We start from the raw sequence: 27,935 nt of genomic DNA on the forward strand, positions 1-27,935 counted from the left end.
GTGGGACACAGCAGTGACCTAGTGTCCACTCACGGTGCCTCTCCATATCCTGGTAATGCAGGATGGACACAGGGGGAAACGCTGCCACAGAAAGAAAATACTGCAGGATTCCCACAGTCCCAGGCAGGGACAGCAGGCAAGAAGGATGGCAAGTGCTCGGGGCTGGGCAGAGCAAACTGGATGGGGACAGAACCCCAGCCTGGGAGGACTGCAAAGTTCTAGGGCCGAGGGCAGTGCAGGAGGTACAGCCATGAGGGTACTTGGGGTAACCGAATGTCCCAGGACACAGGCACTAGCAGTGCATTTTAGGTTCCATATGTTTTAACATTAACAAACTGGGGGGGGGGGAGGGCTCATCTTGCCCTGAGGCCAATGAGGCTTGGCAGCTGTGAGCAGCTGAGCTTGGGGTTCCCATGAGCACCAGCACCTGCTCCCTATGTCTACCCACAGACTTCTGGCACAGTCTCACGGCACGCCAGCTCAGCAGTGTTCCTGTAGCCCTGCCTCTGCTGCCGTCACTGGGCAAGCAGCCATGAGCAGCAGGGCTGACACTCACCTGTTCCCCCATGACCAAAAATGAGGCAAAGCTCTAGGGAAGTTCCAACATGAGCCCAGTGAGCCCAGAGAGCAGCAGTGGGGCGCACTTGCCACCCACCTGGGAGCATCTCGTCAAAGCTGGTCCTGGCCTCAGGATGGCGCAGAAGGGACTTGGGAGTGAAGATGATGAGCTGCAAGACAAGAGGCCCTTGGCGTTCTACAGCCCTGGGGCACAGGGGCTAGGCTGGGCCTGAGGACACAGTGTAGCCAGCCCCAGCTCTGCAGATCCTTCCTAGCGGCTCAGCCCTCACTGCCAGCCCCGTCAGGTAAGCCCCTGCCCCGCTTGGAGCCTCAGGCAGTCTGCAGGCACAAGGCTATGACAAGGCTCAGCACTGGGACCACTTTGTGCTACCAACCCATGGGCTGCTGGGAACCTGGCCCTCCCCGGGCCCCTTCCCTGTCTGGGCCACTCTCTCTCCCAGCACTCAGCACCCCCGACCTGCCATCCCTCTTGCCTGCTGTCCCTGCCCTCCTCTTTCTGAGCTGGGGCCTATATCTGCTTTTGTCTTGGGGCAACCCAGTCTCCTGACCCCATGGTTCCTGTACTCCCTGCAGGCACCACCCAGGCAGCCCAAACAGAGCCCTGCCCTGTGACAGCACTGCAGGTCAGGGCCCTGGGCAGTGGGCACCATGGGCAAGGCCACGCCAAGCCACTTACCGGCTTTCGGAAAGGCAGCAGGATCTGGCGGCGCAGGACATGGAAGAAGTTGCCAGGCGTGGAGCAGTTGACGACCACCCAGTTGCAGTCATACAGCTGGTTGATGTCAAAGTTGGCTTCATTGAGGTTCTGTGTGGAGGGATGGCCAGAGGCCGGGCAGCACTGAGCCTTGTGGTGGTACTGGGGGGCCCATGTGCTCTCCCAGCTGGGGACAACCCCCTGCAGCTCAGCAGGCCCATCCCTGAGCCATCCGCTGCTGGGAACTTCTGCTAGATGCTATTTTAGGAGACACAATTCCACCTACAAACAGTTCTGATCTTCCTTAGAGCCCCACTCCCCAGCAGCCTTGGCTCAGCTCCCAAAATCTGTTAAACTGCCCCAAAGTATCCCTGTCCAGTCAGCCTGGGCCCACAGCGTGCCATCAGCAACACTGGGTGTGTCCACAGTAGCTTCACATGAAGGGACTGCAGCAGGTAAAGGGGATCTGCTGTCCCCTGGTCCCAGCCAGGGAAGGACCACTCGGGGTGACCCAACGGGATCTGCTCCCCAGCGTCCCTGCCAGTTGCCCTGCTCACCGGCAGGACATCTGGGTCATCGTTGCACATCTGCAGGAACCGCTCTGGGCGTGCAGAAGAATGTTCCGGGCCCTAGAACAGACACACGAGTTGGCTCGGGAACCCTCTGCCCTCCCACTGGCTCAGTGCCTCACCCTCGCTGCTCATGCCATGTGAGGCTAGCACCCAGCCTGGGCTCACCATGCCTTCCATGCCATGGGGCAGCAGCAGCACGATGCCATTCTGCCGCACCCACTTGGCCTGTCCAGGGCAGATGAACTGGTCAATGATACACTGTGCTGTGTTGTGGAAGTCACCGAACTGGGCCTCCCAGAGCACCAGGGCGTTGGGGCTGGCCATGGCGAAGCCCAGTTCGAAGCCTGTGGGGCAGGAAGGAGAGCCACGTCACGGCTGTCAGCAGTGGCGGGAGGGGCTGCGGGTACGGGGGCTGTGGGTGCAGGGGCTCACCCAGCACGCCGTACTCGGACAGTGAGCTGTTGCACACTGTGTAGGGCGCCTGGTTGGGCCACAGGTGGTTCATGGGGATGCAGGTCCTCTTGTCCACGTTCTGATCATGGAGCACGTGGTGGCGGTGGCTGGGGTGGAACAAGGAGCCATGAGCATGTGCTGCAGCTGCCACAGCCTTTGCCTCGAGCGACCCTCAATGGGAGCCTATCCCAGGCATGACCGGAACACCAGAATGCCCAACTGTTTCCCCAGGCGTGTCCCGAGTGTCACCTGAAGGTGCCGCGCTCCACGTCCTGGCCGCTCAGCCGGATGTGGATGCCCTCCTTGAGGAGCGAGCCGAACGCCATGTACTCAGCCAGAGCCCAGTCCACGGTCCGGTTCTTGACCAGCTCCCCGCGGGTTTTCAGGATCCGGCTCAGGCCTGCAAACACACAGCCCTCAGTGCCGCAGGCCTGGCTGCGTGGCAGCTCCCCGGCCCAGCTCTGCTGCAGGGCCAGCCTGGCCCGGTTACCTCCGTGAATGGTGAAGTTCTCCACGGGCACCGAGCTGGCCACGTTCCCAATGTGTGTGAGGACGTCCTCTGGGAGGCCCGTGGAGGGGCACGACATGCTCCGGGGCTGTCCGTCCAGCGTGAAGAAGCCTGCAGGGGTCGGGAGGGTGGGCTGAGGCATGGCGGCCCTGAGCTGGGGGACACATGCACAGCCCACCGCTCTGCCACCAGGCCCAGGGTGCTTTGCTCACCAGGCCAGGGAGAATCGAGCCAATGCTTGATGTGCAGGATCTTCTCATCCTTGGACCGGGCAAAGGCTTCCTCGCAGATCTTGTCATACTTGGAGATTTCCTCCTGGAGGGGCAGGCATACACGGCTGCATGGGACAGCTGCCTTGGCTGCGCACACCTGCCCAACCCTCATCCTGCATTCCTGGAACTCTTTTTCTCCCGTACGGCAGCTGGCTGCAGACCCTGGCCAAGGAGTGGGGTCCCCCTTCTCGCCCTCACTCCTCGTGCAGCCCTGGGACACAGGGCTCCAAAGCTCTGCCCCATCTGCTTCCCACACATGTCCCCGGGGTGCCTGCCAGAGCTGCCATGGCCATCCAGCAAGCCCTCCAACAGAGTCAGCCCACCCCTGATCAAGTACCATCTGCAGAGGTCAATCTCCCTCACTGTGACTTGGGGCTGCCCCCTGGTGGCCTCCCCGGGAACCAGGACACACCTCATACTCAGGCTGGTTGACCACGCCCTGAGCCACCAGCAGCTCTGCGTACTTCTGCAGCACAGGCTTCTGCTTGCGGATCTGCTTGTACATCAGCGGCTGCGTGAACATGGGCTCGTCCATCTCGTTGTGGCCATTGCGCCGGTAACACACCTGGTCAGGGCAGGGTCATAGGTGTTGGATCACAGCCAACCCTTGGTAAGGAGCGTAAGAGGGGCTGGGCTCCTCGTGGCTCCCTGATCTGCCTCAGTTTACCTTCCTTAAAATTAGGGTCCTGTATGCCTGACACACAGCAAGGTTCCCTGGCTATCAAATGAGAGTGATGGAAGCCCATGTGGGGCCCAAGGTCAGGAGGGCTCAGGGTGGTCCTGGGGCTCAGCCTGACTCCTGGGCCAGGATGCTGGTGTTGAAGGTGGGGGCACTGGGACCAGCTGCCTGGTGCCACTCACCAGGTCAACGACCACGTCCTTGTGGAAGGTGCTCCTCCACTCGGCTGCTACCTTGCACACATACATCACAGCCTCGGGGTCATCCGAGTTCACGTGGAAGATGGGAGCGTTCACCACACGGGCCACGTCAGTGGGGTACGGGGAGGAGCGGGCCATCCGCGGGTCCGTGGTGAAGCCGATCTGCGAGCAACACACATGGCATGCCAGTAAGAGGCCCAGCAGGCCAAGGCCAGCTCAGCTCTTGCCCCGTCTCTGCCACCTCGATCAGGGGTAGCAGGGATTCAGGTACTTGAGGCATCATCTATTGCCTTGCCAAGAGCCAGGACTCAGCAGAACCTAGCAACCATGCTACACACTTGTCCCAAGCACTGGCCTTTTTCAAGAGTATTTCGTTTCTATAATTCCATAATGGAGGGTTGGCTCCAGTGTCTCTGCTTCTGGCCCAGCTTCCTGTTAATACAAGCTGGAAGCCAGCAGGTGACGGCTCCAATGCTTTGGCTTGACCCAGCTGTAACTTGCAGACATCTGGGGAGTGAACCAGCAGACGGAAGATTGTACCATTCTATCTTTCAAGTGGATGAAATAAAAAATTAAAATGAGAGGGAGAAACAGAAAGAGTCCCACCTCCACTGGTTCAGCCCTCAAGTGCCCCAAATGGCCAGTCTGGACTGGAGCTAGAAACTCAATTCAGGTCTCCACGTGCGTGGCAATAACCCAACTGCTTGGGCCGTCACTGCCTCCCGGGAGTGCATCAGCAGCAGGCCAGGGTCAGGAGATGAACGGGGGCACTGAGCCCAGGCAGCTCAATGTGGGGATGGTATCTGCCCTGGCACTCTAAGCACGACGCTGAACACCTGCTTTCACGTATATGAGAGAACAGGGGGTCCGGCGGCGTAGCCTAGTGGCTAAAGTCCTCGTCTTGAATGCCCCAGGATCCCATATGGGCGCCGGTTCTAATCCCGGCGGCCCCGCTGCCCATCCAGCTCCCTGCTTGTGGCCTGGGAAAGCAGTTAACGACGGCCAAAGCCTTAGGACCCTGCACCCGTGTGGGAGACCCAGAAGACGCTCCGGGCTCCTGGCTTCAGATCGGCACAGCACCAGCCGTTGCGCTCACTTGGGGAGTGAAACATCGGACGGAAGATCTTTCTGTCTCTCCTCCTCTCTGTGTATCTGACTTTGCAATACAAATAAGTAAAGCTTAAAAGAAAAAAAGAAAAGAGAGAGAGAGCAAACATCACTAAGCAAGCTGCACTGTGCAGACACGGGCCGGAGTCACCTGGTTGTTGACGACCACATGCACGGTGCCGTGGGTCGTGTAGGACGGCAGGTCGCTCAGGTGGAAGGTCTCGTACACGATGCCCTGGCCAGCGAAGGCGGCATCCCCGTGCAGGAGGATGGACATGACCTATGAACAACAAGGGAGCCCGGATCCACCAAGTCCCAGCATCCAGCCCCAGGGCAGGCAGAGGACAAAGGTGGCCATTCAAGACAACGTCCCACTTAGAAAGAGGGTAGCAGGGGATATGTGGACGGCAAAACCAAACCCAGCCCAACACCTGCTGCCCAGCCTCCGTCTGCTTTGACATGCCAGACTTGCACAGGAGCACCAGGGGCTGCCCACAGGAGGGCAGCGCTGGCCCCACCGCTCCCACTGGCCCAGGCCGAGGGGCTGCCCCGTCCCAGCACCGGACGGGCTGCTCTGGCTCCATTTTACTTCTGTGAGGAGACACCGTATGCTGCTCCCCCTCAGGCCTGACAGCACAGGTGAAGGGTGATCTGTCACTCCTTTGTGCTCCCTGCCCTCTCCGTCCACGCACCCACAGAGGGTGTAGCTGCCACTCCTGCTGCTTCTCTGGCTGTCCTGACCCTGGGCATCCACCAGCCCTCGGCGGTCAATGGCACGGTGCCCCTCGCCCTGGAAAGCCTGCTTCCTCTAGCAGAGGATGGAAGTGTGTGTCCCTGAGGACCACACACACATGCCACTGACAGCAGCAGTGGCACCAGTGGCCACTCTGTCCCTGAACGTGTCTCTGTGATTTCCTTATCTTTGATAAACATGGCAATCAAAAACACTCAAACACAGGCCCACACGTGTGCTGTTTTGGCAGACTAAGCCACAGGCCCTGCATGGCCTGCTACCCCAGCGCTGTGCTTGCTGTAGGCAAGCGCTTTCCAGCCTACTCCTGTCTGTCACAATTCCAACAGGGATCCTGGGTGGCAGCTTCTTGTCAGCACTGTTCAGGATCATAACATCACAGGCAAGGCAGTGGCCGGCAGCTTAACGTCCACCGCTGACGGCAACAGGACCCTTTGCTGTTACCTGTGGACAGGTGTCACTAGGGTTAGCTGGCACCGAGTCCAGTTGGGTGTTACGGGACCTCTGTCGCAAGTTTGGAAATAACGCAGTTTCTCACATGGGACATCCCAGAGTGGAAACCCGCCCACTGCAGGCACGCCGGAGCAGCAGCAAGAACAGGCAGGGGCAGAGGCTGCTGCGAGCCCTGGCGGGGCCTTGGGAGGGAGGTCTGGCGCCAGGGGGCCTAGCAGCTTTCTCTGACCCAGGGACCGGGCTCAGAAGGTCCCTGTGCTAGCCTCTGACCAAGGACCCAGGCGCTGCCCTTCTTGTAGCCTGCAGCACCCTGCACTGTTTGCTCTTGGCCCAGTCCTGCCCAGGGTGCTTCCGGAATTCCAGCTAACCTTCGTCACAGTGCATTCCTGTCCATGCTTGTGAATGTCAAGGTCACCAAGGTTTCTGCCATCTACTGTGCCATTCAGCCCCAACTCTATGCAGTGTGGCAGTGGGGGGTGCTTCAGGCACGTGGATGTTGGCTCCTGCTCTAGGACCAGCCCTGGCCAGGTCTTCCAGCATCATCCGTGACCACAGGGGCTGCCCGACCTCACGCAGCCCAGGCCTCACCCCACTGCAGCGTCTGCAGCCACAGTCCTGGCTGTAAGCTGAGGCTACGGGGCCTTCCCCTCCCTGAGGAAGGCTGTCCTTTCCAGGGTCTCAATCCTGCTCTGAGACCCATGGGGCAGCTTTCTGTGCTTCAACGTTCCGAGCACAGCTAGGCCACTCTCGCTGGGGCTACTGGCTCTGCATCTGACACAGAGGCACCAGCTCTGCCTTCTGTGGGCACCCTTCTGCCCACAGTACCTGCTGGCAGAGATGCTCAGCAGAGGCTCCGAGAACAGGCCCTCCCGTCCCTATGCTTCCCTCACACCTCTCCTTCATAAACATGTCCTGCTCCGTCAGTTAGCTGTGAGACAGGGTGAAGGCACGGCCCACTGCACTATGTTCTGTGGAGTACTCTGGGAACAGGAGCCAGAGGTCTGCTCAGGACTTCCCAGGCCTCACCTTCTTCCCCTCGGTGTCCCCGCAGTAGAACTGCTCAGCTTTGGTCTTTCCCATGACCACAGGGTCCGCGGCCTCCAGGTGGGATGGGTTTGCCACCAGGGATAGAGTGATGTTCCTGTCGGTTACTCGGTTGATCCTGCGGTGGTACATGCCCAGGTGGTACTTGACATCTCCGGAACCCTGGTGGTGCGAACAGTGAGTGGGTCCCTGGTGGGCGGGCTCCCTCGCCCTGCAGCCTCTCCAAAGGGCAGTCCCCAGGCACAGGAAGGAGGCCCATTGGCCAGAGGGGACAGCTTTGCCCTCAGAGAAGCACTGAGTCCTGAGGCAAATGTTCCGGGTTACAAGGAGAATGGTAGCTGCCCAGGATGTGTGCGTATGTATATGTGTGTGTGGGGGGGAGGTGTCATTGGCTGCCAGGGACATGTGCATGGGGGGTTATGTTTGTTAGGGGGAGGGGAGGCTCATCTCATTGGCTGCCCAAGACATGTGCATGGGGGGACTATATACATGTGTTGCGGGGAGTGGGGGCATACCTCATCAGCTGCCTCCAGCTTAGAGTCAAACTGACAGAAGATCTGCTCGAGCTCCTTCCGGATGACATTGGCAAGCACGTTCAACCGCCCCCTGGGACGGAGGTGAGTAAGTGTGGCCCTGAGCCTGGCCAGGAAGCCCAGGCCACACACAGGGTGGCGGAGCAGGACAGGTACCGCAGCGTTCTGCACAACCCTTGTTGCAGCTTGTGCCCAATGAAGCCCTGGGGTTTATTTCTTTCAAACAATGCAGTGCAAGGCCCACATGAGCCTAAAACACACATGACCCTGGCAGTGACCACATCTGCAGAGCTACCCTGGGGCAGGGGTGAGCCCCTAGGGAGCTCACGGCTGGGCGCCGCATGCGGGGCTGTACCTGTGCGGCATGCCCATGATCACGTAGTCCACGCCGTTCTCACTTGACTTGTCGATGATGGTCTTGAGTGCGGGGATGAGCACCTCACAGCCCTCCAGCCCAAAACGCTTCTCAGAAGACCACTTCCTCTGCAGGAACTCCTCAAACCTGGAAGACACAGCACCCTGAGGATGGGTGCTGTGGCCCTGGGGCTGGGCCCACCCGCCTGGCTATCCTTCCCACAAACAGCTGCCAACGTGCACCAACATGCGCATACCTGGTGGAGCGCACAAGACGGGCCAGCAGTGTCCGCTTCTCCTCATTGGTGAATTGCATGACCCCGGGTGTCTCGAACTTCTGCCGGATCCACTGGCACTGCTCCAGGTCGTTAATGAACATGAACTCCACCCCGATGTGCTGGCAGTAGGCCATCTGAGGCATGCAGAGGAGAGGCATGGTCAGTAGGGCCGGCCAGAAGGGGCTTCCCCTGCCACACTCCTGAGTGTATGTGTCCAGGGGAGCAGAGCCACGGGTGGACAGGCTGCTCTGATCTAGGACTGGCGCTGTGACAGGAAAAGGCCACAGGCCACTAGAGGCTCAAGGGCCATTCAGGAATTTCAGGCTTTTATGTTTTCAGTTTCACCAGCCCGGTGCCATGGCCTAGCGGCTGAACGCCTCGCCTTGAACACACTGGTTCTAATCCCGGCAGCCCTGCTTCCTATCCAGCTCCCTGCTTGTGGCCTGGGAAAGCAGTTGAGTTCAGCCCAAAGCCTTGGGACCCTGCGCCCACGTGAGAGACCTGGAAGAGCTCCGGGCTCCTGGCTTCAGATTGGCACAGCACTGGCTGTTGTGGTCACTTGGGGAGTGAATCATCACATCACACGGAAGATATTTCTCTGTCTCTCCTCCTATCTCACTTTGCAATAAAAATATATAAATAAATAAGTGTGATTGCATATGTGACCAAAACAGGTCCTGGGGGCTGACACTGCGATGCCCGCACTCCATACGGGCACTGGATCAGTCCTGGCTACTGCATTTCTGTCAATGTGCCTGAGAAGACAGTGGAGCTGTGGTGAGAACCTGTACTACCCTGGTCCCAGGGACTCCCACACCTCAATACCATGACAGCTAGGACAGGACTGCCACAACTCTGAGAGCCCAGCTCCTCCAGGTTCCCTCCTGTGATCCCATTTGGCTTTCTTGAGACAGGATCTGGGGGCACGGCCAGGGAAGGGCCCACTGGGTCTCCAGTCATTTGCTCCCTGTTCTCTGCAGAGCCCAAGTCAGCACAGATTCTGTCTGAAATTTGGACATAGACACGGAGCCCACTCTCACAGGTGAAGAGAAAATGCTGCTGGGAAAGGCTGAGGGTTTCAGCAGCCTTTGATTAGTCCCAAACATGATTCTCGAAGACCTGGAAGGTGTTCAAACCAGTAGTTTGAGAGCTGGTGGCACCAGAGGGCCAGAAAGATTGCGTCAGCCTGTGTTCCCTGCACACCTGCGTGCAGCCACTGTCCCATTTCCTCTTTAAAGACTTTCAGGGACCAGAAGCAAACACCACAAAACCCAAGGCCCGAGGCCCTGCTATGGGAAGCCCAGCAGGCCACATCTTCCCTGGCTCCCTGCAGGCTCCCAGCCGTGGGTGGCTTCCATCATCCCAAGCAGCCTGTTGCAGCCTGTGGCAGTGGCGACTCTACCCAGGTCATGGAAATTTTGTCCCTGCAGAGGTGGCCGGTGGGCTAGAGGGCTGCTTTCACCCCGCCCCTGCTCCCACCCGACCCAACACTGCAGAGCACCTCCCCACAATCTGCTGGATCCAGCCATGTGCTCGGACCCCACTGTGTTTTCTGTCCTGGCCTTGGCTGTTTGGCAAAAAGCTAACAGGTGTGATGGGCCGATTCTTAGCTTCTGTCTCTAGAGGCCAATTTCAGAAAGACAGGAAGTTATATCTTCTCTGATCCTATGACCCTTTGTCATATGGTCAACAGCACAAGGTCGCTCCACTAGCTGCACTCTCAGCCGTGGGCACTGGGACGGGCAGTGCTGTGGCCTGGGCCTGTGTGCTCTCCACAAGACGGGACAAGCCCAGTGGGAAGGTAGGATTGGGATCAAGTGCCCTGTGGACCCTGGGAATCCTGACCCCATGGGAGCTTCACAACAAGGCACTGCTGGACGCCCCGCTGAGGACCCTGCGAAGGGCAGGTGCCCATGCATGGATTGCTTCCACAACTGCTGTCTGAGCATACCATTGCAGAGCCCAGAGGAGGTGGGACACACGACCCGTCAGGGGACTTGGACAGGTCCTTGGAGGCCTGGTCTCTGTGGGGGCCACCCATGGTCTTGGCAACATGACAACTTCCAGGCCAGCAAGTTCCCGCAGCAACAGGAAGGCAAGGATGGGCATCTGGTACCAAGGTGAGAGCTAAAGGTGGGTGCTGCATCTTAACAATCCCAATTTCAGCTCCCTGCTCATGTGTGCCCTGGGAACAGCTGCCCAAGTATCCAGTGTGCCTGTCAGGGACACCAGGAGCCATGAGTGGACTCAGCACCTAGGAGCTGATGAGACTGGCACCTGTCTCACCATCCTGAGAATTCCTCGGTTGAAGTGAGCTTGAACAGCAGGCAACAGCACATTGACATGTCCACTCTGGCCAGAACAGACCTCTCACCCAGCATGCTCTCCATCTGCAGTGGGCTCTGTGGTCAGTGTCATGGCTCTAACCGCTGCCTGATGCAGGCATAGGAAGGAGAAGGGAGACAGAACAAAAGGATAAGGAAAGGAGGGGGCAGGAAGGGAGCAGCCAGCCACAATCCCTCTGATTGGGTTTTGGGGCCCTCTCAGGAGTCAGGCCTGCTTGCACCCGTCCTGAGGGGTGGGGGAGCGAGGGTCTAACGTGAGTTTTCTGGGGCTGCCCTTCAGACACACTCTGCTTCCATTCATCTTCCGACAATCAGCAGATGATGGCTCAAGTCCTTGGGCCCCAAAACCCAATCAGTAAACCGAGACAGGGCTGCTGGCTCCTGACCCGGGCCCAGCGCAGGCCTGGCCTTTGCAGGTGCGCAGAGAGAAGCAGCAGACGGAAGCCCTCTCCGCCTTCCAAGTCAGTCCACACGAAGCAGAAATGTTGCTCCCCTGCTTCTCTCTCTCATATGCACCTGCTCAGGAAGGGCGGTGCCCGCGGCCCACGCTCGCTCTCACCTCCAACCGGCGGATGATCTCCCGAAGGGGCAGCGCCGACTCCTGTCCGCCGATGAACGTGGTGGTGGGCAGGTGAAAGACCTTGTCCAGGTCCGACTCGTCCAGGCCGTAGAACCCTGCAGGTCACGTGGGCAGGACAAGCCAGGCGAGGAGGGACAGGGCGAGCCATAGGGGACCACAATTTAGGGAAGGGGAAGAACACCCCAGGCAAGTAAAAAGAGAAGAAAAAATCATATAAAAAACCCTGACATGCATGGACATAAGTGATACATACAATCAGAAACTGAAACTGTAGCAATATATGTCACAGGTCAGTCAGAATCAAGCTCCCATTATGAATATATTAGTCCAAAGCACCAATTAGCTACAATTTAGAGACAAATTTCAAGGTCCCAAGTTTGGGGCTGAGAAGAGGCCAGGAGAAGGCACAGCGTAAGTCAATCAAACAGCAAGAAGAGTTAAGGAGGGAATTAAAGCAGGAAGTGAGGAACTGGTGGTACACTGCCTGTGACAAAACTGCATGTATGTGGCCAGTGACAAAGAGCTGGGACCACGACGCGGGCAGAGCCGCTGCCAGGAGCCAAGCGGTCCATGGAGAGCTGTGGGGAGGGGCACGCAGCTCCCAGAGGGACGGTATGGACACTCCTCTTTTCAAGACAGCCGGTGCAGCCAGCACCCTGAGCCAACACCAGGCTCAGGGCTACCCTTCCTGCACCCTGGCACTCCCTCTGGCCTGCAGGCACATGCTCCACCACAGAGAGCGGGCAGTGCTTAGGCACCCCGCAGCCATCATCAAAGCAGAGCTGGCAGGTGCACCCGGCTTCTCCGCCCCACGCGGCACCTTCCCTGACATGACCTGCAGCAGACCCTGGGGCAGAGGGCATGGTTGAGGAGTGACAATGACCAGCTCAGGCCAGTGTTCCCTCAGCTCCAGGCAGGAGCGGGCTGCCCACAGGGCCTGGCAGCTGGCATGACTATGCGCACAGCCTCATGGTCTCCCAGCCACGAGTGCACACACGAGCCACTGAGATGCATGGCAGTTTGCAAACACCTGTGGATGCCAGTCTCCTGGATTTGTAGAAATGTACATTTCCAGGCTCCAGCCCTAGGCTGACCTGGTTGGTCTCAGTTGGCCCAGGAGTCTAACTGATCTCAAAGTGTGGGATGTTTTTAAAGACACTCTGTTATTCAACCTCTTTTGCCTTTACTAAGACAAGCACAAGTGTCTCAGTCCAGTCCGTGCCACCCTGTCCTGCCCCTAGTTAACCCCAGGAAGCACCAGGTGCTGCCACTGGCAGCCTGGTTGCAGACAATGGCCCTACGGTGTTCACAGGCCAGAAACACAATCATTTCAGGAACTGCTCTCAACTGATGAGAAAACTCAGGTCAGAGACCCCCATGTGTCAAAGAGTCCCCAAAGGACACTGCCTGTTTGTCCCCAAAGGACACTGCCTGTTTGTCCCCACTTCTGCCTGCACAATCCAGGGATCCTGGGGGACACTGCTAGGCCCGAGAGCACTGCTAGCCCTGTTGCCAGCTCCTCAGGCAGCTGAGAAACCAGGCCTGCAGGTGTTGGCCTGTGGATGTGGAGTGGACCCATCTTCCCCGCTCCCCTTGTAGGCACAGTTAAAACCTGGGTGCCACTTGCCCTGCGCAGCCAAGCGGCCCCAGGTTTCCTTCTGGCTTCCAATACTCCAGATCCTAGGCAGAAGACAGAAGAAGCTGGGACCAAGGACAGATGGAAGGAAGGGACAGCTGAGCAGATGGAAACTTCCAGACCATAACGAGCCTACTCTGCAGCGCCATCCCCAGCCTGTGGGATCAGGGTGGTCCCCTGTCCTCCTCCTCATGACCCTCATCACAGCTGAGACGTTCTGCCTTCCCTAAGAACACCCACAGGCCAGGCGGGAACGGCCCCTGGGGTCTCAGTGCAACTCTCCCTGAGGAGCATCGCGTAGTTAGGATGAGCAAAGGCAAACACATGAAGTCACGGTCAGTCAAAGCACTGGCAAAAAGAACAGCCCCTCGGAAACGTTCAGAAACCTTGTCACTGGACAGGAGCCACGGCAAGGTGAGAGGGCCAGGGTCAGGTGATTCAGAAAACAGGAAGAGTAGCGATGCAGCCATCTGAAGAGCAGCAAGAACACAGACCCGCAGCGACCCGTGACGCAGTCACAGATGCTTCTGCACCTGCGTGGATGAAACCCTGGAGCCGAGAAGCTGACGAGCTCGGAGGAGTCACGGCAAGGCCCTAACCCTGGGGTCCAGAGACAGACAGAATCCAGACAAGGAGCCCACACAAAGCCAGGTCACAACACTGATGCCTTGTGACAGTGACAAGGGCAGAGGCTCTCAAGCGGCCACTGTGAGGGGGTGGCTCACCAGGAGCGGAAGGGAAAGCACGGGGGGAGGAGCTGTCAGGAGCTGCCCACCTAGATGCCCAGGAAAATGAACGTGATCCAGAGGATCCCAGATGAAGGGACACTAAGGCACCTGCCCCTGAGCAGCTGGGCTGAGGGAACCCCCTGCAGGCACGGCAAGGACTCCCAGAACGTCAGCCAAGCTCAGGGAAACCCAACCTGGGCAAGGCAGCAGACCCACCTCCCATCTCCTGCCTCATTGCTGCTGCCGCGCTGCTCAATACAGCAGTGGGAACACCATGATCACAAACACCAGGGCAGAACAGCAAAGCACAGAAGTGAAAAACAGGAAAAATAATAAAACCCTAGTTCATTCATAACTACATTAAGCATAAATAATTTAAGTGTTTCAAATAAGACAGACACTGGGAGGGTAGACTTGAAAAAGAACACTCAAATACAGGGTTATCTGTAAGAAACTCCTTTGTACATGACACAGGCAGGCTGAAAGTCAAAGGCTGTGTCGGGGTCACAGGATAGCAGGCTGAGCTGGGACCTGACAGCCGACCCTGCAGCCCTGCTGCCCATCCCAATCCAGCCTCCTGCTGAGGCACCCTAGGGGCAGCACTGGCTTCTATTACCTCCTGGGGAGCACCTGGATGGAGTGCCAGGCTCCTGGCTTCAGCCTGGACCTGCACTGGCTAATGTAGCCACTTTGGGGAGTGAGCCAGCAGACGGAAGATCTTTGTCCATCAGACTGCCTTTCTAATAAATAGGTAAGCAAATACATAAACCTTAAAAAAGAAAGGAACAATGCAGGTGGGCATTAGGTGCTGCCTGGAGGGCTCCGCTCAACTCCTCACCAGCAGATGGCAGCCCGAGCGCGCTCTCCTCCCTCCACATAGGAGCTCCAGCTAAGTCCAGGGCTCCTGGTTCTGGCCTGGCCATCGGGAGAGTGTCACACGGTGGACGAGCTCTGCCTCTCCTCCTTTCAAATCAGAGAAACAATAGCTTGGAAAAAACCTTCAAGAATGAAAAATTATATGGCCTAAGCATTCATTAAAGCAGGAGGTAGCTATGCTAATTGCGAAGTTGACCTCACAGCAAAGAAAACGACCGGACATACAGCCACATTCGTCCTGAAAAAGGCTCAGTCTACTGAAAAGCCAGGGCTACAGTGTGCATGCCTGAACAGGGAGAACGTACAACAGGTGACCCCAAACCTGAAGAGGCTGAACAGATAAGCAGACACACTAACACCTTTGTGGTTAAAAACTTCCACACCCCTTTCAACAAATGACCCAAACCAGACAAAGCCAGCAAGATCAGGGAACGCCAACCGGAAGCACAAGGTCTACACTTACACGATCTTCTGCAACAGCAGTGTTGCTTCTCAAGTGACTGACTGCCAAGGCAGTCAACATCCTGGGCCATTACAAAACAGGGGGAGTCCAATGCAGTAGTCTAGTGGCTAACGTCCTCGGCTTGAACATGCTGGGATTCCATATGGGTGCCGGTTCGTGTCCCAGTGGCCCTGCTTCCCATCCAGCTCTCTGCTTGTGGCTTGGGAAAGGAGTTGAGGATGGCTCCAAAAGCCTTGGGACCCTGGACCCACGTGGAGAACGGAAAGAGGCTCCTGACCCCTGGCTTCGGATTGGCTCGGTTCCAGCCATTGCGTCCACTTGGGGAGTGAATCAGCGGACAGAAGATCTTTCTGTCTCTTCTCCTCTCTGTATATCTTTCCAAAAATAAATAAATAAATACATAAAAAATCTTAAAACAAAAACAACAACGGGGGGGGGGTGGGCCTAGTGGCTAAAAGTCCTCGCCTTGAACGGCCTGAGATCCCATATAGGAGCTGGTTCTAATCCCGGCAGCTCCACTTTCCATCCAGCTCCCTGCTTGTGGCCTGGGGAAGCAGTCGAGGACAGCCCAAAGCCTTGGGACCCTGCACCCGCATGGGAGACCTGGAAGAGTTCCTGGTTCCTGGCATCGGATCGGCGCGGTACCGGCCATTGCGGTCACTTGGGGAGTGAATCGTCGGACAGAAGATCTTCCTCTCTGTCTCTCCTCCTCTGTGTATCTCACTTTGAAAGAAAAATAAATAAATCTTTAAAAAGCAAAACAAAACAAAACAACAACAGTGGCTTGCACAGTGGCGCAATAAGCTAATCCTCTACCTGTAGCACAAGCACCCCGCACAGGTGCTGGTTCATGTCGCAGCTGCCTGGTTAGGGACTGGGAGAGCAGTAGAGGATGGTGCGTAGCCCTGAACCCTGCACCCATGTGAGAGACCCGGAAGAAGCTCCAGGCCCCTGGCTGGGGCTCAGCTCGGCTCTGGCCACAGTGGCGATCTGAGGAGTCAATCAGGAGACGCAAGATTTTTCCTCCGTCTTTCTTTCTCTCTGTAAATCTGTCTTTCCAATAAAAATAAATTTTTTAAAACAAAATTAAGCAGAATTGAAATCACACAGGGTGCACTTTCCACAGAGAACTTACACTAAAAACCAACAATGAAATATTATAACCAACAATGAAATTTAAAAAGAAAAATTTCAGACTTGGAAACAATAGTGAAACACGTTTCTATAATTGTCAATGAGCCGAAGGGAACTGAATGAAAAGTTCTGGGAAGCTAAAATTGTACAAAGAGTAAGTACCTATACAACAAAAGGAATAAGGAAGTTTCTCATCAACAATCTCAGCTCCCACCCCCAAGGACCTAGAAAACAGGGGGAAAACAACAACAAAACCAACAAGCAGATGAAAATAACAGAGCAGGATATAAAAAACTTACAAAGAATGAAACATGCAATTGGTTCCTTAAAAGTATCAGTAATTTTCACTTACGTCTTGCAAGATTAAAGAGGGAGGGCCCGACACAATGGCTCAATTGGCTAATCCCCCACCTCCGAACGCGAGATCCCATATGGGTGCTGATTCACGTCCCAGTAGCTTCACTTTCAATCCAACTCCTTGGGACCTTGTACCCGCATGGGAGACCCAGCAGAAGCTCTTGGCTTCAGACCAGCTAAGTTCCTGCCGTTGCAACCACTTGGGGAGGGAAGCAGCAGATGGAAGATCTTTCTATCTCTCCTTTGCATGAATTTGTCTCTGCAATAAAAATTTAAAAATCTGGGCCCAGCATGGGAGCCTAGCGGCTAAAGTCTTTGCCTTGAATGTGCCAGGATCCCATATGGGCACCAGTTCTAATCCTGGTGGCTCCGCTTCCTATCCAGCTCCCTGCCTGTGGCCTGGGAGAGCAGTCAAGGATGGTCCAAAGCCTTGGGACCCTGCACCTGCATGGGAGACCTGGAGGAAGTTCCTGGCTCCTGGCTTTGGAGTGGCACAGCACTGGCCAATGTGGCCACTTGGGGAGTGAATCATTGGAGGGAAGATCTTCTTCTCTGTCTCCTCATATATATATATGTATATGTATATATGTATATATATATATAGTTGACTTTGCAATAAATCTATCTTTAAAAAAGGTAAATTCATAAAAAAAAAGGGAGGGAGGGAGAAGACAGAGCTCACTGATACAGGATGAAATGGTGTTAGTGCAGAACCTCTACCTCACCTAGACAGCTCACACATCGTAAGCGAGACTACCAACTCTTTATTTGGTTTAAGGAAGAATTAACGCCAATTAAATACAACCTCTTGCAGAAACAGAATACAGAAACTTCTCAGTTCAAATTTTGAAGCCAGAATCACTAGTAATGGGCCTGGTTGAATGGCTCAATTGGTTAACTGTCCCCCTTGCACGTGCTGGGATCCCATACTGGCACAGGTTTGTGTCCCGGCTGATCCACTTGTGCCCTACTTCCCATCCAGCTCTCTGTTTGTGGCTTGGGAAAGCAGTGGAGGATGGTCCAAAGCCTTAGGACCCTGCACCCACGTGCGAGATAAGGAAGAGGCACCTGGCTTCTGGTTTCAGATCAGGTCAGCTCCAGCTGCTGCAGCCATTCAGGAAATGAACCAGTGGATAAGTCTTTTTCTTTATCTCTCCTTCTCTTTATAAATTTTTAATTTTTTACCTTTGCATTAAAAAAAACCCAAACAGCAAAACTAAAAACAAACAAAAAAAAACAGTGACAAAAGCAAAGACAGAGTAAAAAAAAATCATACAGACCAATGTGCCTCATGGCTATGGTCGCAAAAAACACACAGATCAGCACAGCCAGAGCGGTGCACAGAAAGGTACCATAATTAGGTAGGGTTGAGTCTAATAAGTAAAAGTCTGATTGGTTATTTAATCAATACAATCTACCACACTATTATTCATTTTCCACAGTCAGAAAGAAAAATCCATGAGCATTACTGAAGAGACATGGAAATCATCTGATGTAATTCAACCCCCATTCAAGCACGAACTATGCAGAGCAGCTCCCTCAAGTTAACAGGGCATCCACAAAGAGCAAACAGCACCGTCACCGGTGAAAGCCTCTGAGCGCTCACAGCAGCGCAGGCACAACAACTACAGGACGCGGAGGACAGTGAGGACACACAGCCGGGAGAGGCTAAGTGGCTCCTATGTCATCAGGACACCCCAGGGAACCTACCCCCCAAAGTACATCAAGGTCACAGGATATAATGTAACATACATCAACTGCATTTCTGTACATTATCAGTGAATATACGAACATAAACATTAAAAGAAATACTAACCAAATATGCAAAGAACTTAAATATTGAAAATTAAAAAAACTGAGAAAAGAGAAACCAAAGCTTTCAATAAGTGGAGAGACATACGGTGTTTATACACTGGAGGACAACACAGTAAAACTGCGCACTCTTCATTTACCAAATTCTAAAAGGTATCAGGAAAAGCAGAAGGCCTAGAATAACAACAATCCTGAAAACAGAAAGACCTAGCCAGGACGGCTCTGGGGGAAGGACACGGAGATGAAGAGAGAATGGCAAATGGCCTCCTGCTTGTCATGTCATCACTGCACGACGGAATGCTGGCCCTGTCCCACATGCTGAGTTGCCTGCTGATGCACCCAGGAAGGCAGCAGGTGACAGCCAAGCAGCTGGGGTCCTACCACCCACGTGGGACACACAGATGGGAGTTCTTGGCTTCTGGGTTGGGCCTGGCCCTGCTCTGGCCATTGGGGCCATTTGGGGAGTAAACTGTTGAATGCAAGATCTCTGTCACTGTGCCTTTCAAATAAATAAACCTTAAAAAGAAAAGTAAGAAAATAAAAAACCCCAGAGGTAGATGCCCAACTCTAATTGCTGATGAAAGGCAGAAGCAATTCAATGCCAGGAGGGAGGGTTTTTCAACTAATGGTGCCAGAGCACCCGTAGGCAAAATCAGAATTAAAACCCTCAATCCAAAGCTCACACTTCCCACAGCCAAGTATTCAGAGCTGTAAAATCTGCAGAACACACAAGAGTCTGAGCTGTAGTGCCTAGAGCTCCCAGACACCCAGAGCACAGCCCAGGTGAGGCACCCTAATGACTAGTATCATGAGGTCAGCTGCCTCGGCTAAGGCCCGCAACAACATGGGATCCCTCAACAGGTTGCAACGGTCATGACACATCCACACAGCTGAACGCTGCCGAGCGACAACAGGGGACAGACCACCAGCACACGGCTGCCGGAGTGGGTCTCTGGAGGACCAAGCCTGTCCTCAGAAGTCACACACTGATTCTACTAGTTTAACACTCCTGAAACAACACAACCATGGACACAGAGCACAACAGGGACTGGCAGGATCAAAGGTGGCAAGAGTGCTGGGGAGGGCGTCTCCATGTGAAGGCTGTGTGTCTTGGGGCAAGTGCCACAACCCAAAGTGGTCCAGGGCACAAGAGGCATCTCCTGCTGCTCACAGGTGCATGTGCACCACAGTTCTCACTCAGCGAACAGCAGGGTCTCACAGGTATTTATGGCTGAGACAGAGGAGTCTCTTTGAGGCGCCTGGAGCGGAAGGAGAGCTGCGCATGGAGGGGTGACAGCAGGCAGATGGCCCAGTGCCTCAACTCTGGAATCTTCCAACATGCTCTGTGCGGACCTCGGCCAGCAGGGGCCCCAGTAGGCTCTCAATGAAGACTGGCTATCCTTCACCCAGTGAGCACTGGGGAATCCCATTCAAAACGCCCCAGAGCAGTCAGTTGGTGGAGTCCAGAGCCTAACCCAAGCAATGATATGAAATGTGCAGGACAAGACAAGCCCCCATGCACAGCCGACACAGCCTCAGGTCCCCGTGGCTGCTGCCAGGGATAGACGCTGTTGTGAAGCGGGGAGGATGCCCACGCCAAGGTGAAGGATGTGCTTCAGAACACACAATGGACAGAAGAGAGACACCAGGTCAGCAGTTCTACTTATGGGTTAGTAACTGCATGAACAGGAAAACATCAACAAGCTTTGCAACACTGCACATGAGTTGTGTCAACTTTCCCCAAATGCATGCTAGGAAAAGCTCCACATCCTATCCAAATGAAGCCCTCGGCTTGGCAGGTGATGACCTCTTTAGTTCCATACCTCCTACTGTTAGCATTCGAAGTCGATCCTTGAAAACGGCAAGATCTGAGAGGCAGAGTGGGTGGCAGGGGTGAGTGTGGAAGGAAAAAGACAGGGGAGAGTTAGTTCAGAAAAAGCCAAACACCAAAACCCTGGGTCACCGCCGCAAGGACAGACAGCACAGACACTGTCACACGGACACACACTGAAGGGGAAGGGGTGGTGGTCAGGGGCTCGACGGGAACTGTGCATAGCACAGCTGGAGCACAGGGAGTTGGAGCAGGTGAGGATGCCCATGGGACGCTGGGCAGCCCCAGCGGCTGTCACTTGATCTTCTTGCATTGACAGCCAGGGAAGCAGCTGACTGGGTGCTCTCGGGCTAAGTCCCATGCCTCTCCTGGGCAACTGTTGCATGGAAAACCAAGGACGTGAGACACAAAGCCTCATTTTTGAGGCAGGCGCTTCTCAGACGACACTCATGTGGGCAATGGAAGTGAGGGGGCGGCGCTAAGAGCCTTTGCCAGCGGGCCACGCTCAGCAGCCCTGGGCCCTTGTGCCTATGCATGCCACCTGAACACTCACAGCCACTGGCTACACAGGGCCCTTGCCGACTCCTGGTACCAGGTATATGGGCTGGTGGTCGGGCTCAGGAGCTAGGTGCTGGAGTGCCAGCGTTCTATCTTCAACCTTCTCCACCAAGATGGGAGTCCCAGCAAGAAGCGACCAGCGCTCCACGCTGCAGCTCTGTGACAGAGCTGGCACCAAGGGAAGTGCATGTGGCTCACTCCCACCCTGAGCCTGGAGGCGCCGTGGCCCAATGACCCACATTCTGGAGGAGGGATGCTGGATACTTTCTCAGCTATCTGAAACATTCTGCATTTTCAACATAAAAGGCAAGCGGAAGAGACCAGCAGAGGAGGGTGATGAGGATGGTGGTGGTCATTCCAGCCACTGGCCCAGAAGCCTCAGCAGCGTCCAGCTCCTATGCGCCGGCAGCGACCCCTTCCTGAGCAGCACCAGGGGGTGCTGGAGCAGGTGGCGGGCTCAGGTGACCTCGCCTGAAGTGCAGCAGGGAGAAACTGGGCAGTGGCGTTGAGAGCCAGGGGAACTAGTTCCTGGGTGCCTGCAGTCAGACTCCTCTTGCACCCCCATGGGTGGCCAGAAGAGTGTGCACCAGGATTTCAACCCCTGGAGGTCACCCTGGCTTGGCAGCACCCTCCTGAGTCCCTTGGGCTACACACAGCAGTAAACATGAAACATGAAATCCAAATTAAATCTGTTTCTACCGCATTCATCTCAGCCTTCCAGGCTCAAACCAGCCAGTCCCAGAAAGCAGCATGCGCGGGCAGTCACCACTGCAGCGGAAATTCTTGGGGTGGGGGTTTGGCCTAGAGGCTAAGCAGCTGAAATACTGCTGTATTTTTAAACTTCTGAATTTACTCTTTGACAAGTTAATTTTATTTGAAAGGCAGAGACAGACTATGAGATCCCATTTCTAATTTGCTCCCCAAATGTTCAAAACAGCTGGGGCTGGGCCAGGTTGAAGCTCGAATTTGGGAACTCAATCTGGGTCTTCCACATGGGTAGCAGGAACATAACGACTTCAGCCACCACCACTGCTCCCTGGGCACACCCAAGAAGGAAGCCAGAATCAACAGTGAATCTGGGACCTCAAGCCAGGCACTCCGACAGTGGAGCTGGGACCCCAAGTCAGGAACTCCAACAGTGGATGGAGCTGGGACCCCAGCCAGGCACTCCAATTAGAGCTGGGAACCCAAGACAGGAACTCCGACAGTGGAGTTGGGTCCACAAGCCAGGAATTCCAACAGTGGATGGAGCTAGGATCCCAGCCAAGCACTCCAACTAGAGCTGGGACCCCAAACCAGGCACTCAGAGATGGGAGTCAGAGATCCTTGGCAGTGTCTGAACTGCCATGCCAAGCACCTGCCCATTAACTGACTTTTGGACTATCAAGTTCAAGCTGATTTCCTACAGCCTTTATCAAGAACTTACAAACACTAATGGTAATGGGGGAGCAGGGTCACATCATTCTTCAGAATTTGCTGTTTTCATTCCACCTTTATGTGCCGCCTTTCTTTAACCCATTGTATCACACAGTCCTATACAACGGACACCTATAAAGCCTTAAACTGAGCAACAGCAATGTGATAAGCCTATGTTAACAACTGCAATTATGTTGCCAAAATATCTGTAGAACTGAAAACATGGGACTTAATAAAGTCAATCTCAATTTGTCACAATGAAAGTTATGCGATTCACATGTGAACCAGATGATGGCAATTTTAAGTGGAATCTAACTTAAGTTCTATACTTGACAGAACACAACCAGGGCATGGGGTAAAGGGGGTGAGATGCCACCCCTCCCACACCAGCTAAACAAGGACAGGGCGACTAGTGAGCAGATCTCAAACTCCCAGGAAAACACGCACACAGCAGAGCCAGGCCCGACGCTCCACCAGTGTCTACTCACACAGCAGAATGTCAGCAGTGCACGGGCCAGCACTTGCATCTGTAGCCTTGCCTGCATCTGCTGTTCGCAGCTGCCACCCAGCCCCACCCCGACATCCTGACCCAGGACCCTCCTTCAGGGCCTCCCCCTCTCCAGGCAGCAAGGTCTGCGGTGTGACTCGGCACATGTTAAGATGGGCTGCTGGGGCTCACTTGAGTCTAGCCCTCACCACCATCCTTAGGCAGTGTCACCTCTGTCGCCACCATTGCCTGCACAATTATGGAGCATAACTGCTGAGAAAGTGTCCTAAAATTGCTTAAGTTCCAGATGAAAACTGCCACAAACCTCAGCAACTCAACCACCTTTGAGCTGCATTGTAACAGGCTGTGTGCAGTGTCTGCCAGAGACACCTTCCCCACCATGTCCTCAGGGGCCAGAACTTCAGGAAAATGAGGGCAGGTGCCCCGGGCGACTTCCAGGCTCTCCTACCCGGGGGCTCCACTCAGTGAGCAGGCTGCGGTCTCTGTTGTGGCTTGGTCCGCGTGGGAAGGCGGCTTTTCATGTTTATCTCATAACCAGAGGGTCTGCTGGCTACTCATCTCACTCATAGTCGAGCAGCTCCTGCATTTCTCAGTTCACTTCTGAGAGCGCCTTAGGGGCAGGGAGCAAAGCTCCCAAAACCCCCCAAACCCCCAGCAGAGACGGCCATGGCCTACCCTCACCCCAGCAGCTTTCTTGAGGTTCTGTCCACATCACAGGTGAGATCTCAAGGCGATTTTCTACAGGCACACACCAGTAAGAAATTTACACTGTGTCCATTTTTGCATCTAAGAGTTTAGTGCATTTTTAAAATCTTATTTCAGCCCACTCTCCTCTCCCACAGTGGGGTCTGCCCCCTGCCCCAGCTTTCTGTGGGAATGAAGTGCTCCCAGCCAGAGGGTCAAGGCCCCCAAGGATTCAGAGCGGCAGGGCCTCTCCCTCACCACACTTTTGCTGCTGGAAGCAGGGAAGCTACACCCCAGATCCAGGTTCTGTTTTGGCTACTGAGGAACTCTGGGATGTCCTGTGTCCCCTCCCTGACCAGTCTTGATCCAGTAAGCCTACTCTGAAGGGAGCAGAGAATGCTTTGGGAGGTCTCCAGCAACCGTGCAAGACTGAGAACCACTTGCTTTAAGATGGGGACACTGGCTGCTGCAGGTGTCACTGGAAGGTCAGCCCCCACTGGCTGACAGAGCTGTTCCTCTCACCAGGGAGGACAAAATCCAACAGCCAGGTCTCACCCCTCCTGAGCACTGACTGGGTGAGGACACCAAGGGGCAGGGTTCTACAGCAACTGTGTGCGGGCGGAGCATGAAATGGGAAGACATGGGGTGCAGGGTTCCTACAGTGGCTAAGTGGTGAGCAGCATGGGGTGGGAGGATGGGGGGAAGAGGGTTTCTTAAGGGGTTGTGTGTGGGGCAGGCATGAGGGCAGGGCTCCTACAGTGTCTGGGTGGGGAGCATGGGGTGGAAGGACATGAGGGCAGGGGCAGAGTTCTTACAGTGGCTGGGTGGGGAGCACGGGGTAGGAGGACATGGGGACGGGGCAGAGTTCCTACAGTGTCTGGGTGGAAAGCACAGGGTAGGAGGACATGAGGGCAGAGGCAGAGTTCCTACCGCGGCTGGGTGGGGAGCATGGGGTGGGAGGACATGCGGGCAGGGGCAGAGTTCCTACGGAGGCTGGGTGGGGAGCAGGGAGTGGGAGGACATGGGGCAGGGTTCCTACCGCGGCTGGTTGGGGAGCTCGGGGTGGGAGGACATGGGGCAGGGGCAGGGTTCCTATGGAGGCTGGGTGGGGAGCAGGGAGTGGGAGGACATGGGGCAGGGTTCCTACGGAGGCTGGGTGGGGAGCTCGGGGTGGGAGGACATGGGGGCAAGGGCAGGGTTCCTACAGCGGCTGGCATGGGAAAGAGGCGCTCCTGGGGACACTGTGAAGGAAGGACAATGTTGTTAGCCTGAATAAAAGGGCAGGGTTCATGCGCTTGCTGCCATCCCTCCTGGCCCTCCTCAGGTAGTCTCCAGGGGGTTCTGCCGCCTTCCTGGACCTGTGGAAAGGCTGCTGAGATATACAGGAACCTCTATTACTCAGGAGAGTTTTGACAGCAAGATAGAGCAGGTGCCACTTGCCAGCACCAGCTCGTCACTGCTGTCTGGCATCGGCACACAAGGTGACCCTCCCCATATGCCCTCATGAGAGGGGTGAACCTCCAAGCCTGCCTCTCTGACCCTCCCCACAGTAACCCGAGGAGCCTGGTTGTCTGTGCTGAGAGCAGTGTTAGCAGGTAGATGGTGGACTTCACAGCATGCAGTGTCTGTTGTGAACAGGTGGCTATTCCACATTAGTCAGATCGTCATTTCTTAGTATGGGTTAGCAGCACAGTGACGAAAAGCAAATTAACTCTGGAAGCAACTACAGATGGCAGCCCAGTCCAGCCCTGCCCCCTGCCTCTCCCCTCCACCCATGGGGCTGGGGTGACGAGAACCCGCCCCTGCACTGCATAGGTCCCTCCCGCCCCCACGGCAGGGCTGCCTCCTGCCGCTGCAGGAACGCCTCCCCAAGTTTCCTCAGTGTGATCACCAGTGCCACAGGGCCCGGGCTTGGGGGGGGTCGCAGCAGGGCTGTTCTCTGAAGTGGCTTCTGACCCCTTCCCGCCCCAGGCGGGCCAGCTCATCCCAGTGCCCATAGACCTCTCTTGCCAATCTGGCTGAGAACTGGAACACAAAGAACTTGCCCCTCCCCCCCAGACCCGAAGGCCATGTCCAGGATCCACTTCCAGTGATCAGAAACAAAGGAAACTTCAGAGTGTCCCTTCTGCCTGTGCGCCTGGCTAGCACGGGCTGGCACAGCGAGAAGAGCTCAAGCAGTGTGGCCGACTGCTCCCAGACCCTCACCAAGCTTGTCTGTGGATGAGATAATGTCAGCGGGCACGGAGGAATCCAGATCAGCGTCCAAAATCCCCAGGGGGTCCAGCTGTGCTACGTGGTGCCCTCGTATCTACGAGGGGCCAGCGAGGAGGGGGAAGGACACACACAAAAGGACAGGAGAAAAAAAAGAGGGAAGGGTAAAAAAAAGTAAAATCACATTAAAATTAGTGTTTACAGGTTAATTCTCACCCACGTTTGAAGAAACAGTTACTGGAGCACCATCAAAATTTACACAACTAATTCCGAGAGGATCAAGTTTTGCAATGTGGTGACCCCTGACCTGGAATAACAACACAAGCAAGTCAGTAAGCAGAGACCAGGGGCCGCAGGGCAGTCCCACGCCACGACCATCCTCCCAGACAGGAGCGCAGCACCGGGGCCCCACAACAGAGTGACCGTTCACACAGCCAGCAGGAGAGGACTGGTGCACAATCACATTGCGTGAAGCCGGGATAACTTCTTAAGGAAGTGGGAATGAGGCATGCTGGGAAGCGGAACTCCAGCATGTAGTCACTGCAGATGCCAGCACCCTTGAAGGCACTAGTAGCGACTGGGGTGGCCCCGATGAGGCATCATCCCATGCCAGGAGGTGTGCCTGCATCAGCCCCATAGACAGCGAGGCCCAGGACTACAACCTCCTGCATTTGAAACAAACCACATGAACTGCTTACAAATCCAGACAGGAAGGCTGTACCGTCCAGGCCCGAGTCCTCTCCATGCTGGGTATGCTACTCAGGCTTCCGCCAGCGTTCTGAGAAAGGGGCAGGTGCTGACGAGTCTGCCCAGTCAGGTCAGCGTGCACCCCAAGGCCACGCAGGTGACCGTGGAGGAGGACCTGCTGTGTCTCTTACCTGGGGTCATGTCCACTGTGAACACCTGGAGGACTGGGCTGCACCCTGACAGTTGCCTGGCAGTGCACTCCTGCCCAGGGCCCTCCCCACATCACCCTGGGCTCCTGCCTCAGGGAGTGGGAATATGAAGCAGAAAGGAGAGCTGGGGAATAGGGGCCTGCCCGAGCCCCCACAGGGAGGAACTGGCTTGCTTGTGCCAGCTCCTTCTTCAGAGCCCACTTATCACTGCCCACGGTTTAACCCTCAATTCTGGGATCTCCTGGCCTGACAGGGAACATGCTGGAGTCAGCTCATTCTTCCTCTAGACAGGCTGCGCCTTCAGGTATGCTGCAATGAGAACCCTTGGCCCTTCCATACAAGCAGGGAGTTCAGGTGCCCTCCTCTGGGACCTTTCTCACAGTGTCCCACCATTGGCACTACCCTCCCAGCCACTACTCCCTCTTGCTAAGGGGGGCCTTCTCAGGGGGCGGGTGTTGCTCAAGCAGGTGAGCCTGGTGCTGTTCCTCCAGCATATCCACTGCCGCTCTGGTAATGGCTCAGGGACAACCACGAGCCAAACCAGTGGTGCCCTGGGGAACTCTGCATCCTGAATTTCATGGGGACAACTCCCCACCTACCTGATATGCCCTGATGAGAGACTGAACTGCCAGGTGGTCCTCCACGAGCTTGTCCACGTTGGGCTGAGCCTGGGCCACAGCCGCCAGGGAGCTCCGGCTCAAGGGAAGGGGACTCTGATAGGCAGTGCCTGGAGGGGCTCCGGCATTGGTGTTGCGGAAAAAAATGTCCCATGACTAGAGAAAAGAAAGGCAGCATTAGTTCACTGTTCTCTGCAGGGGCCCCCAATTCACCCTTCAAAGGCCACACCTGCCCCTTCCCCTTACCAAGTACAGGTCCCTGGTTTTCTGTCACTCTCGTTTTGCCTTCAGAATGCATTTGCTGACTTTTACAAGTGCCACACAAGCCCAGGAACCATCTGGCACCAAAACATTTCAAGGGCCCAAAGCCACACATTGGCTGCCTTGTGGACTGAAAGCTAGGTGCAGGGCCAACAGCAGGCCCTACTGCTGGGAGGTGCTCTAGCTCTCCGTGCTGTCTCAGGGACACCAGAGGCTCCCACCCCCATGAAAGTGATAGAATGCCTCCGTCAAGACTCGTCACTGGGGGTCCAGCGACAGCTGGCCTGTGTCCACCTCCTCCTTCCTTCCTCCTCTGGGCACAAGGCAGAGTCTCCTCTATCGTGGAAGGCAGCAGTCACGGCCATGATACAACCTGCCCCTATCTGAGGCGCCCATGGGGAGTGGGGCCAGAGACCCTTGGTAGGTGTCTTCCCGGGATTAGCTTTCTCATCTGTCACAGACGGGGTCAGTGACTGGGCACTGCGGACTAAGCTGCTCCTGTGACACTGTCACTGTTAGGGTGACCTTTATGTCCCGCATGTTCT

The 27,935-nt window shown here is 55.6% G+C and overlaps 1 protein-coding gene across 3 annotated transcripts in view; it reads right to left on the reverse strand.

Annotated features, from left to right (window-relative positions):
- The window catches only part of OGDH (oxoglutarate dehydrogenase), a 50,031-nt gene that overhangs the window by 1,985 nt on the left and 20,111 nt on the right, over positions 1 to 27,935 (reverse strand). For 2 of the 3 annotated variants that reach the window (XM_004582243.2, XM_058678344.1), the window contains exons 3-20: positions 27,112 to 27,285; positions 25,611 to 25,713; positions 11,382 to 11,497; positions 8,457 to 8,611; positions 8,201 to 8,347; positions 7,828 to 7,918; positions 7,295 to 7,474; positions 5,216 to 5,344; positions 3,940 to 4,119; positions 3,491 to 3,643; positions 3,019 to 3,121; positions 2,789 to 2,917; positions 2,548 to 2,698; positions 2,278 to 2,405; positions 2,011 to 2,189; positions 1,831 to 1,902; positions 1,256 to 1,384; positions 656 to 728 (exon numbers count right to left, since the gene is read on the reverse strand). In XM_004582243.2, the coding sequence (XP_004582300.1) occupies positions 656 to 728; positions 1,256 to 1,384; positions 1,831 to 1,902; positions 2,011 to 2,189; positions 2,278 to 2,405; positions 2,548 to 2,698; positions 2,789 to 2,917; positions 3,019 to 3,121; positions 3,491 to 3,643; positions 3,940 to 4,119; positions 5,216 to 5,344; positions 7,295 to 7,474; positions 7,828 to 7,918; positions 8,201 to 8,347; positions 8,457 to 8,611; positions 11,382 to 11,497; positions 25,611 to 25,713; positions 27,112 to 27,285 (2,392 nt within the window). Of the gene's footprint in view, positions 1 to 655; positions 729 to 1,255; positions 1,385 to 1,830; positions 1,903 to 2,010; positions 2,190 to 2,277; positions 2,406 to 2,547; positions 2,699 to 2,788; positions 2,918 to 3,018; positions 3,122 to 3,490; positions 3,644 to 3,939; positions 4,120 to 5,215; positions 5,345 to 7,294; positions 7,475 to 7,827; positions 7,919 to 8,200; positions 8,348 to 8,456; positions 8,612 to 11,381; positions 11,498 to 25,610; positions 25,714 to 25,832; positions 25,924 to 27,111; positions 27,286 to 27,935 lie in introns of all 3 variants that reach the window. The other variant, XM_004582244.2, reaches the window with a different exon arrangement.

This window comes from Ochotona princeps, chromosome 20, assembly GCF_030435755.1.
Source record: "Ochotona princeps isolate mOchPri1 chromosome 20, mOchPri1.hap1, whole genome shotgun sequence".
Lineage (NCBI taxonomy): Eukaryota > Metazoa > Chordata > Mammalia > Lagomorpha > Ochotonidae > Ochotona > Ochotona princeps.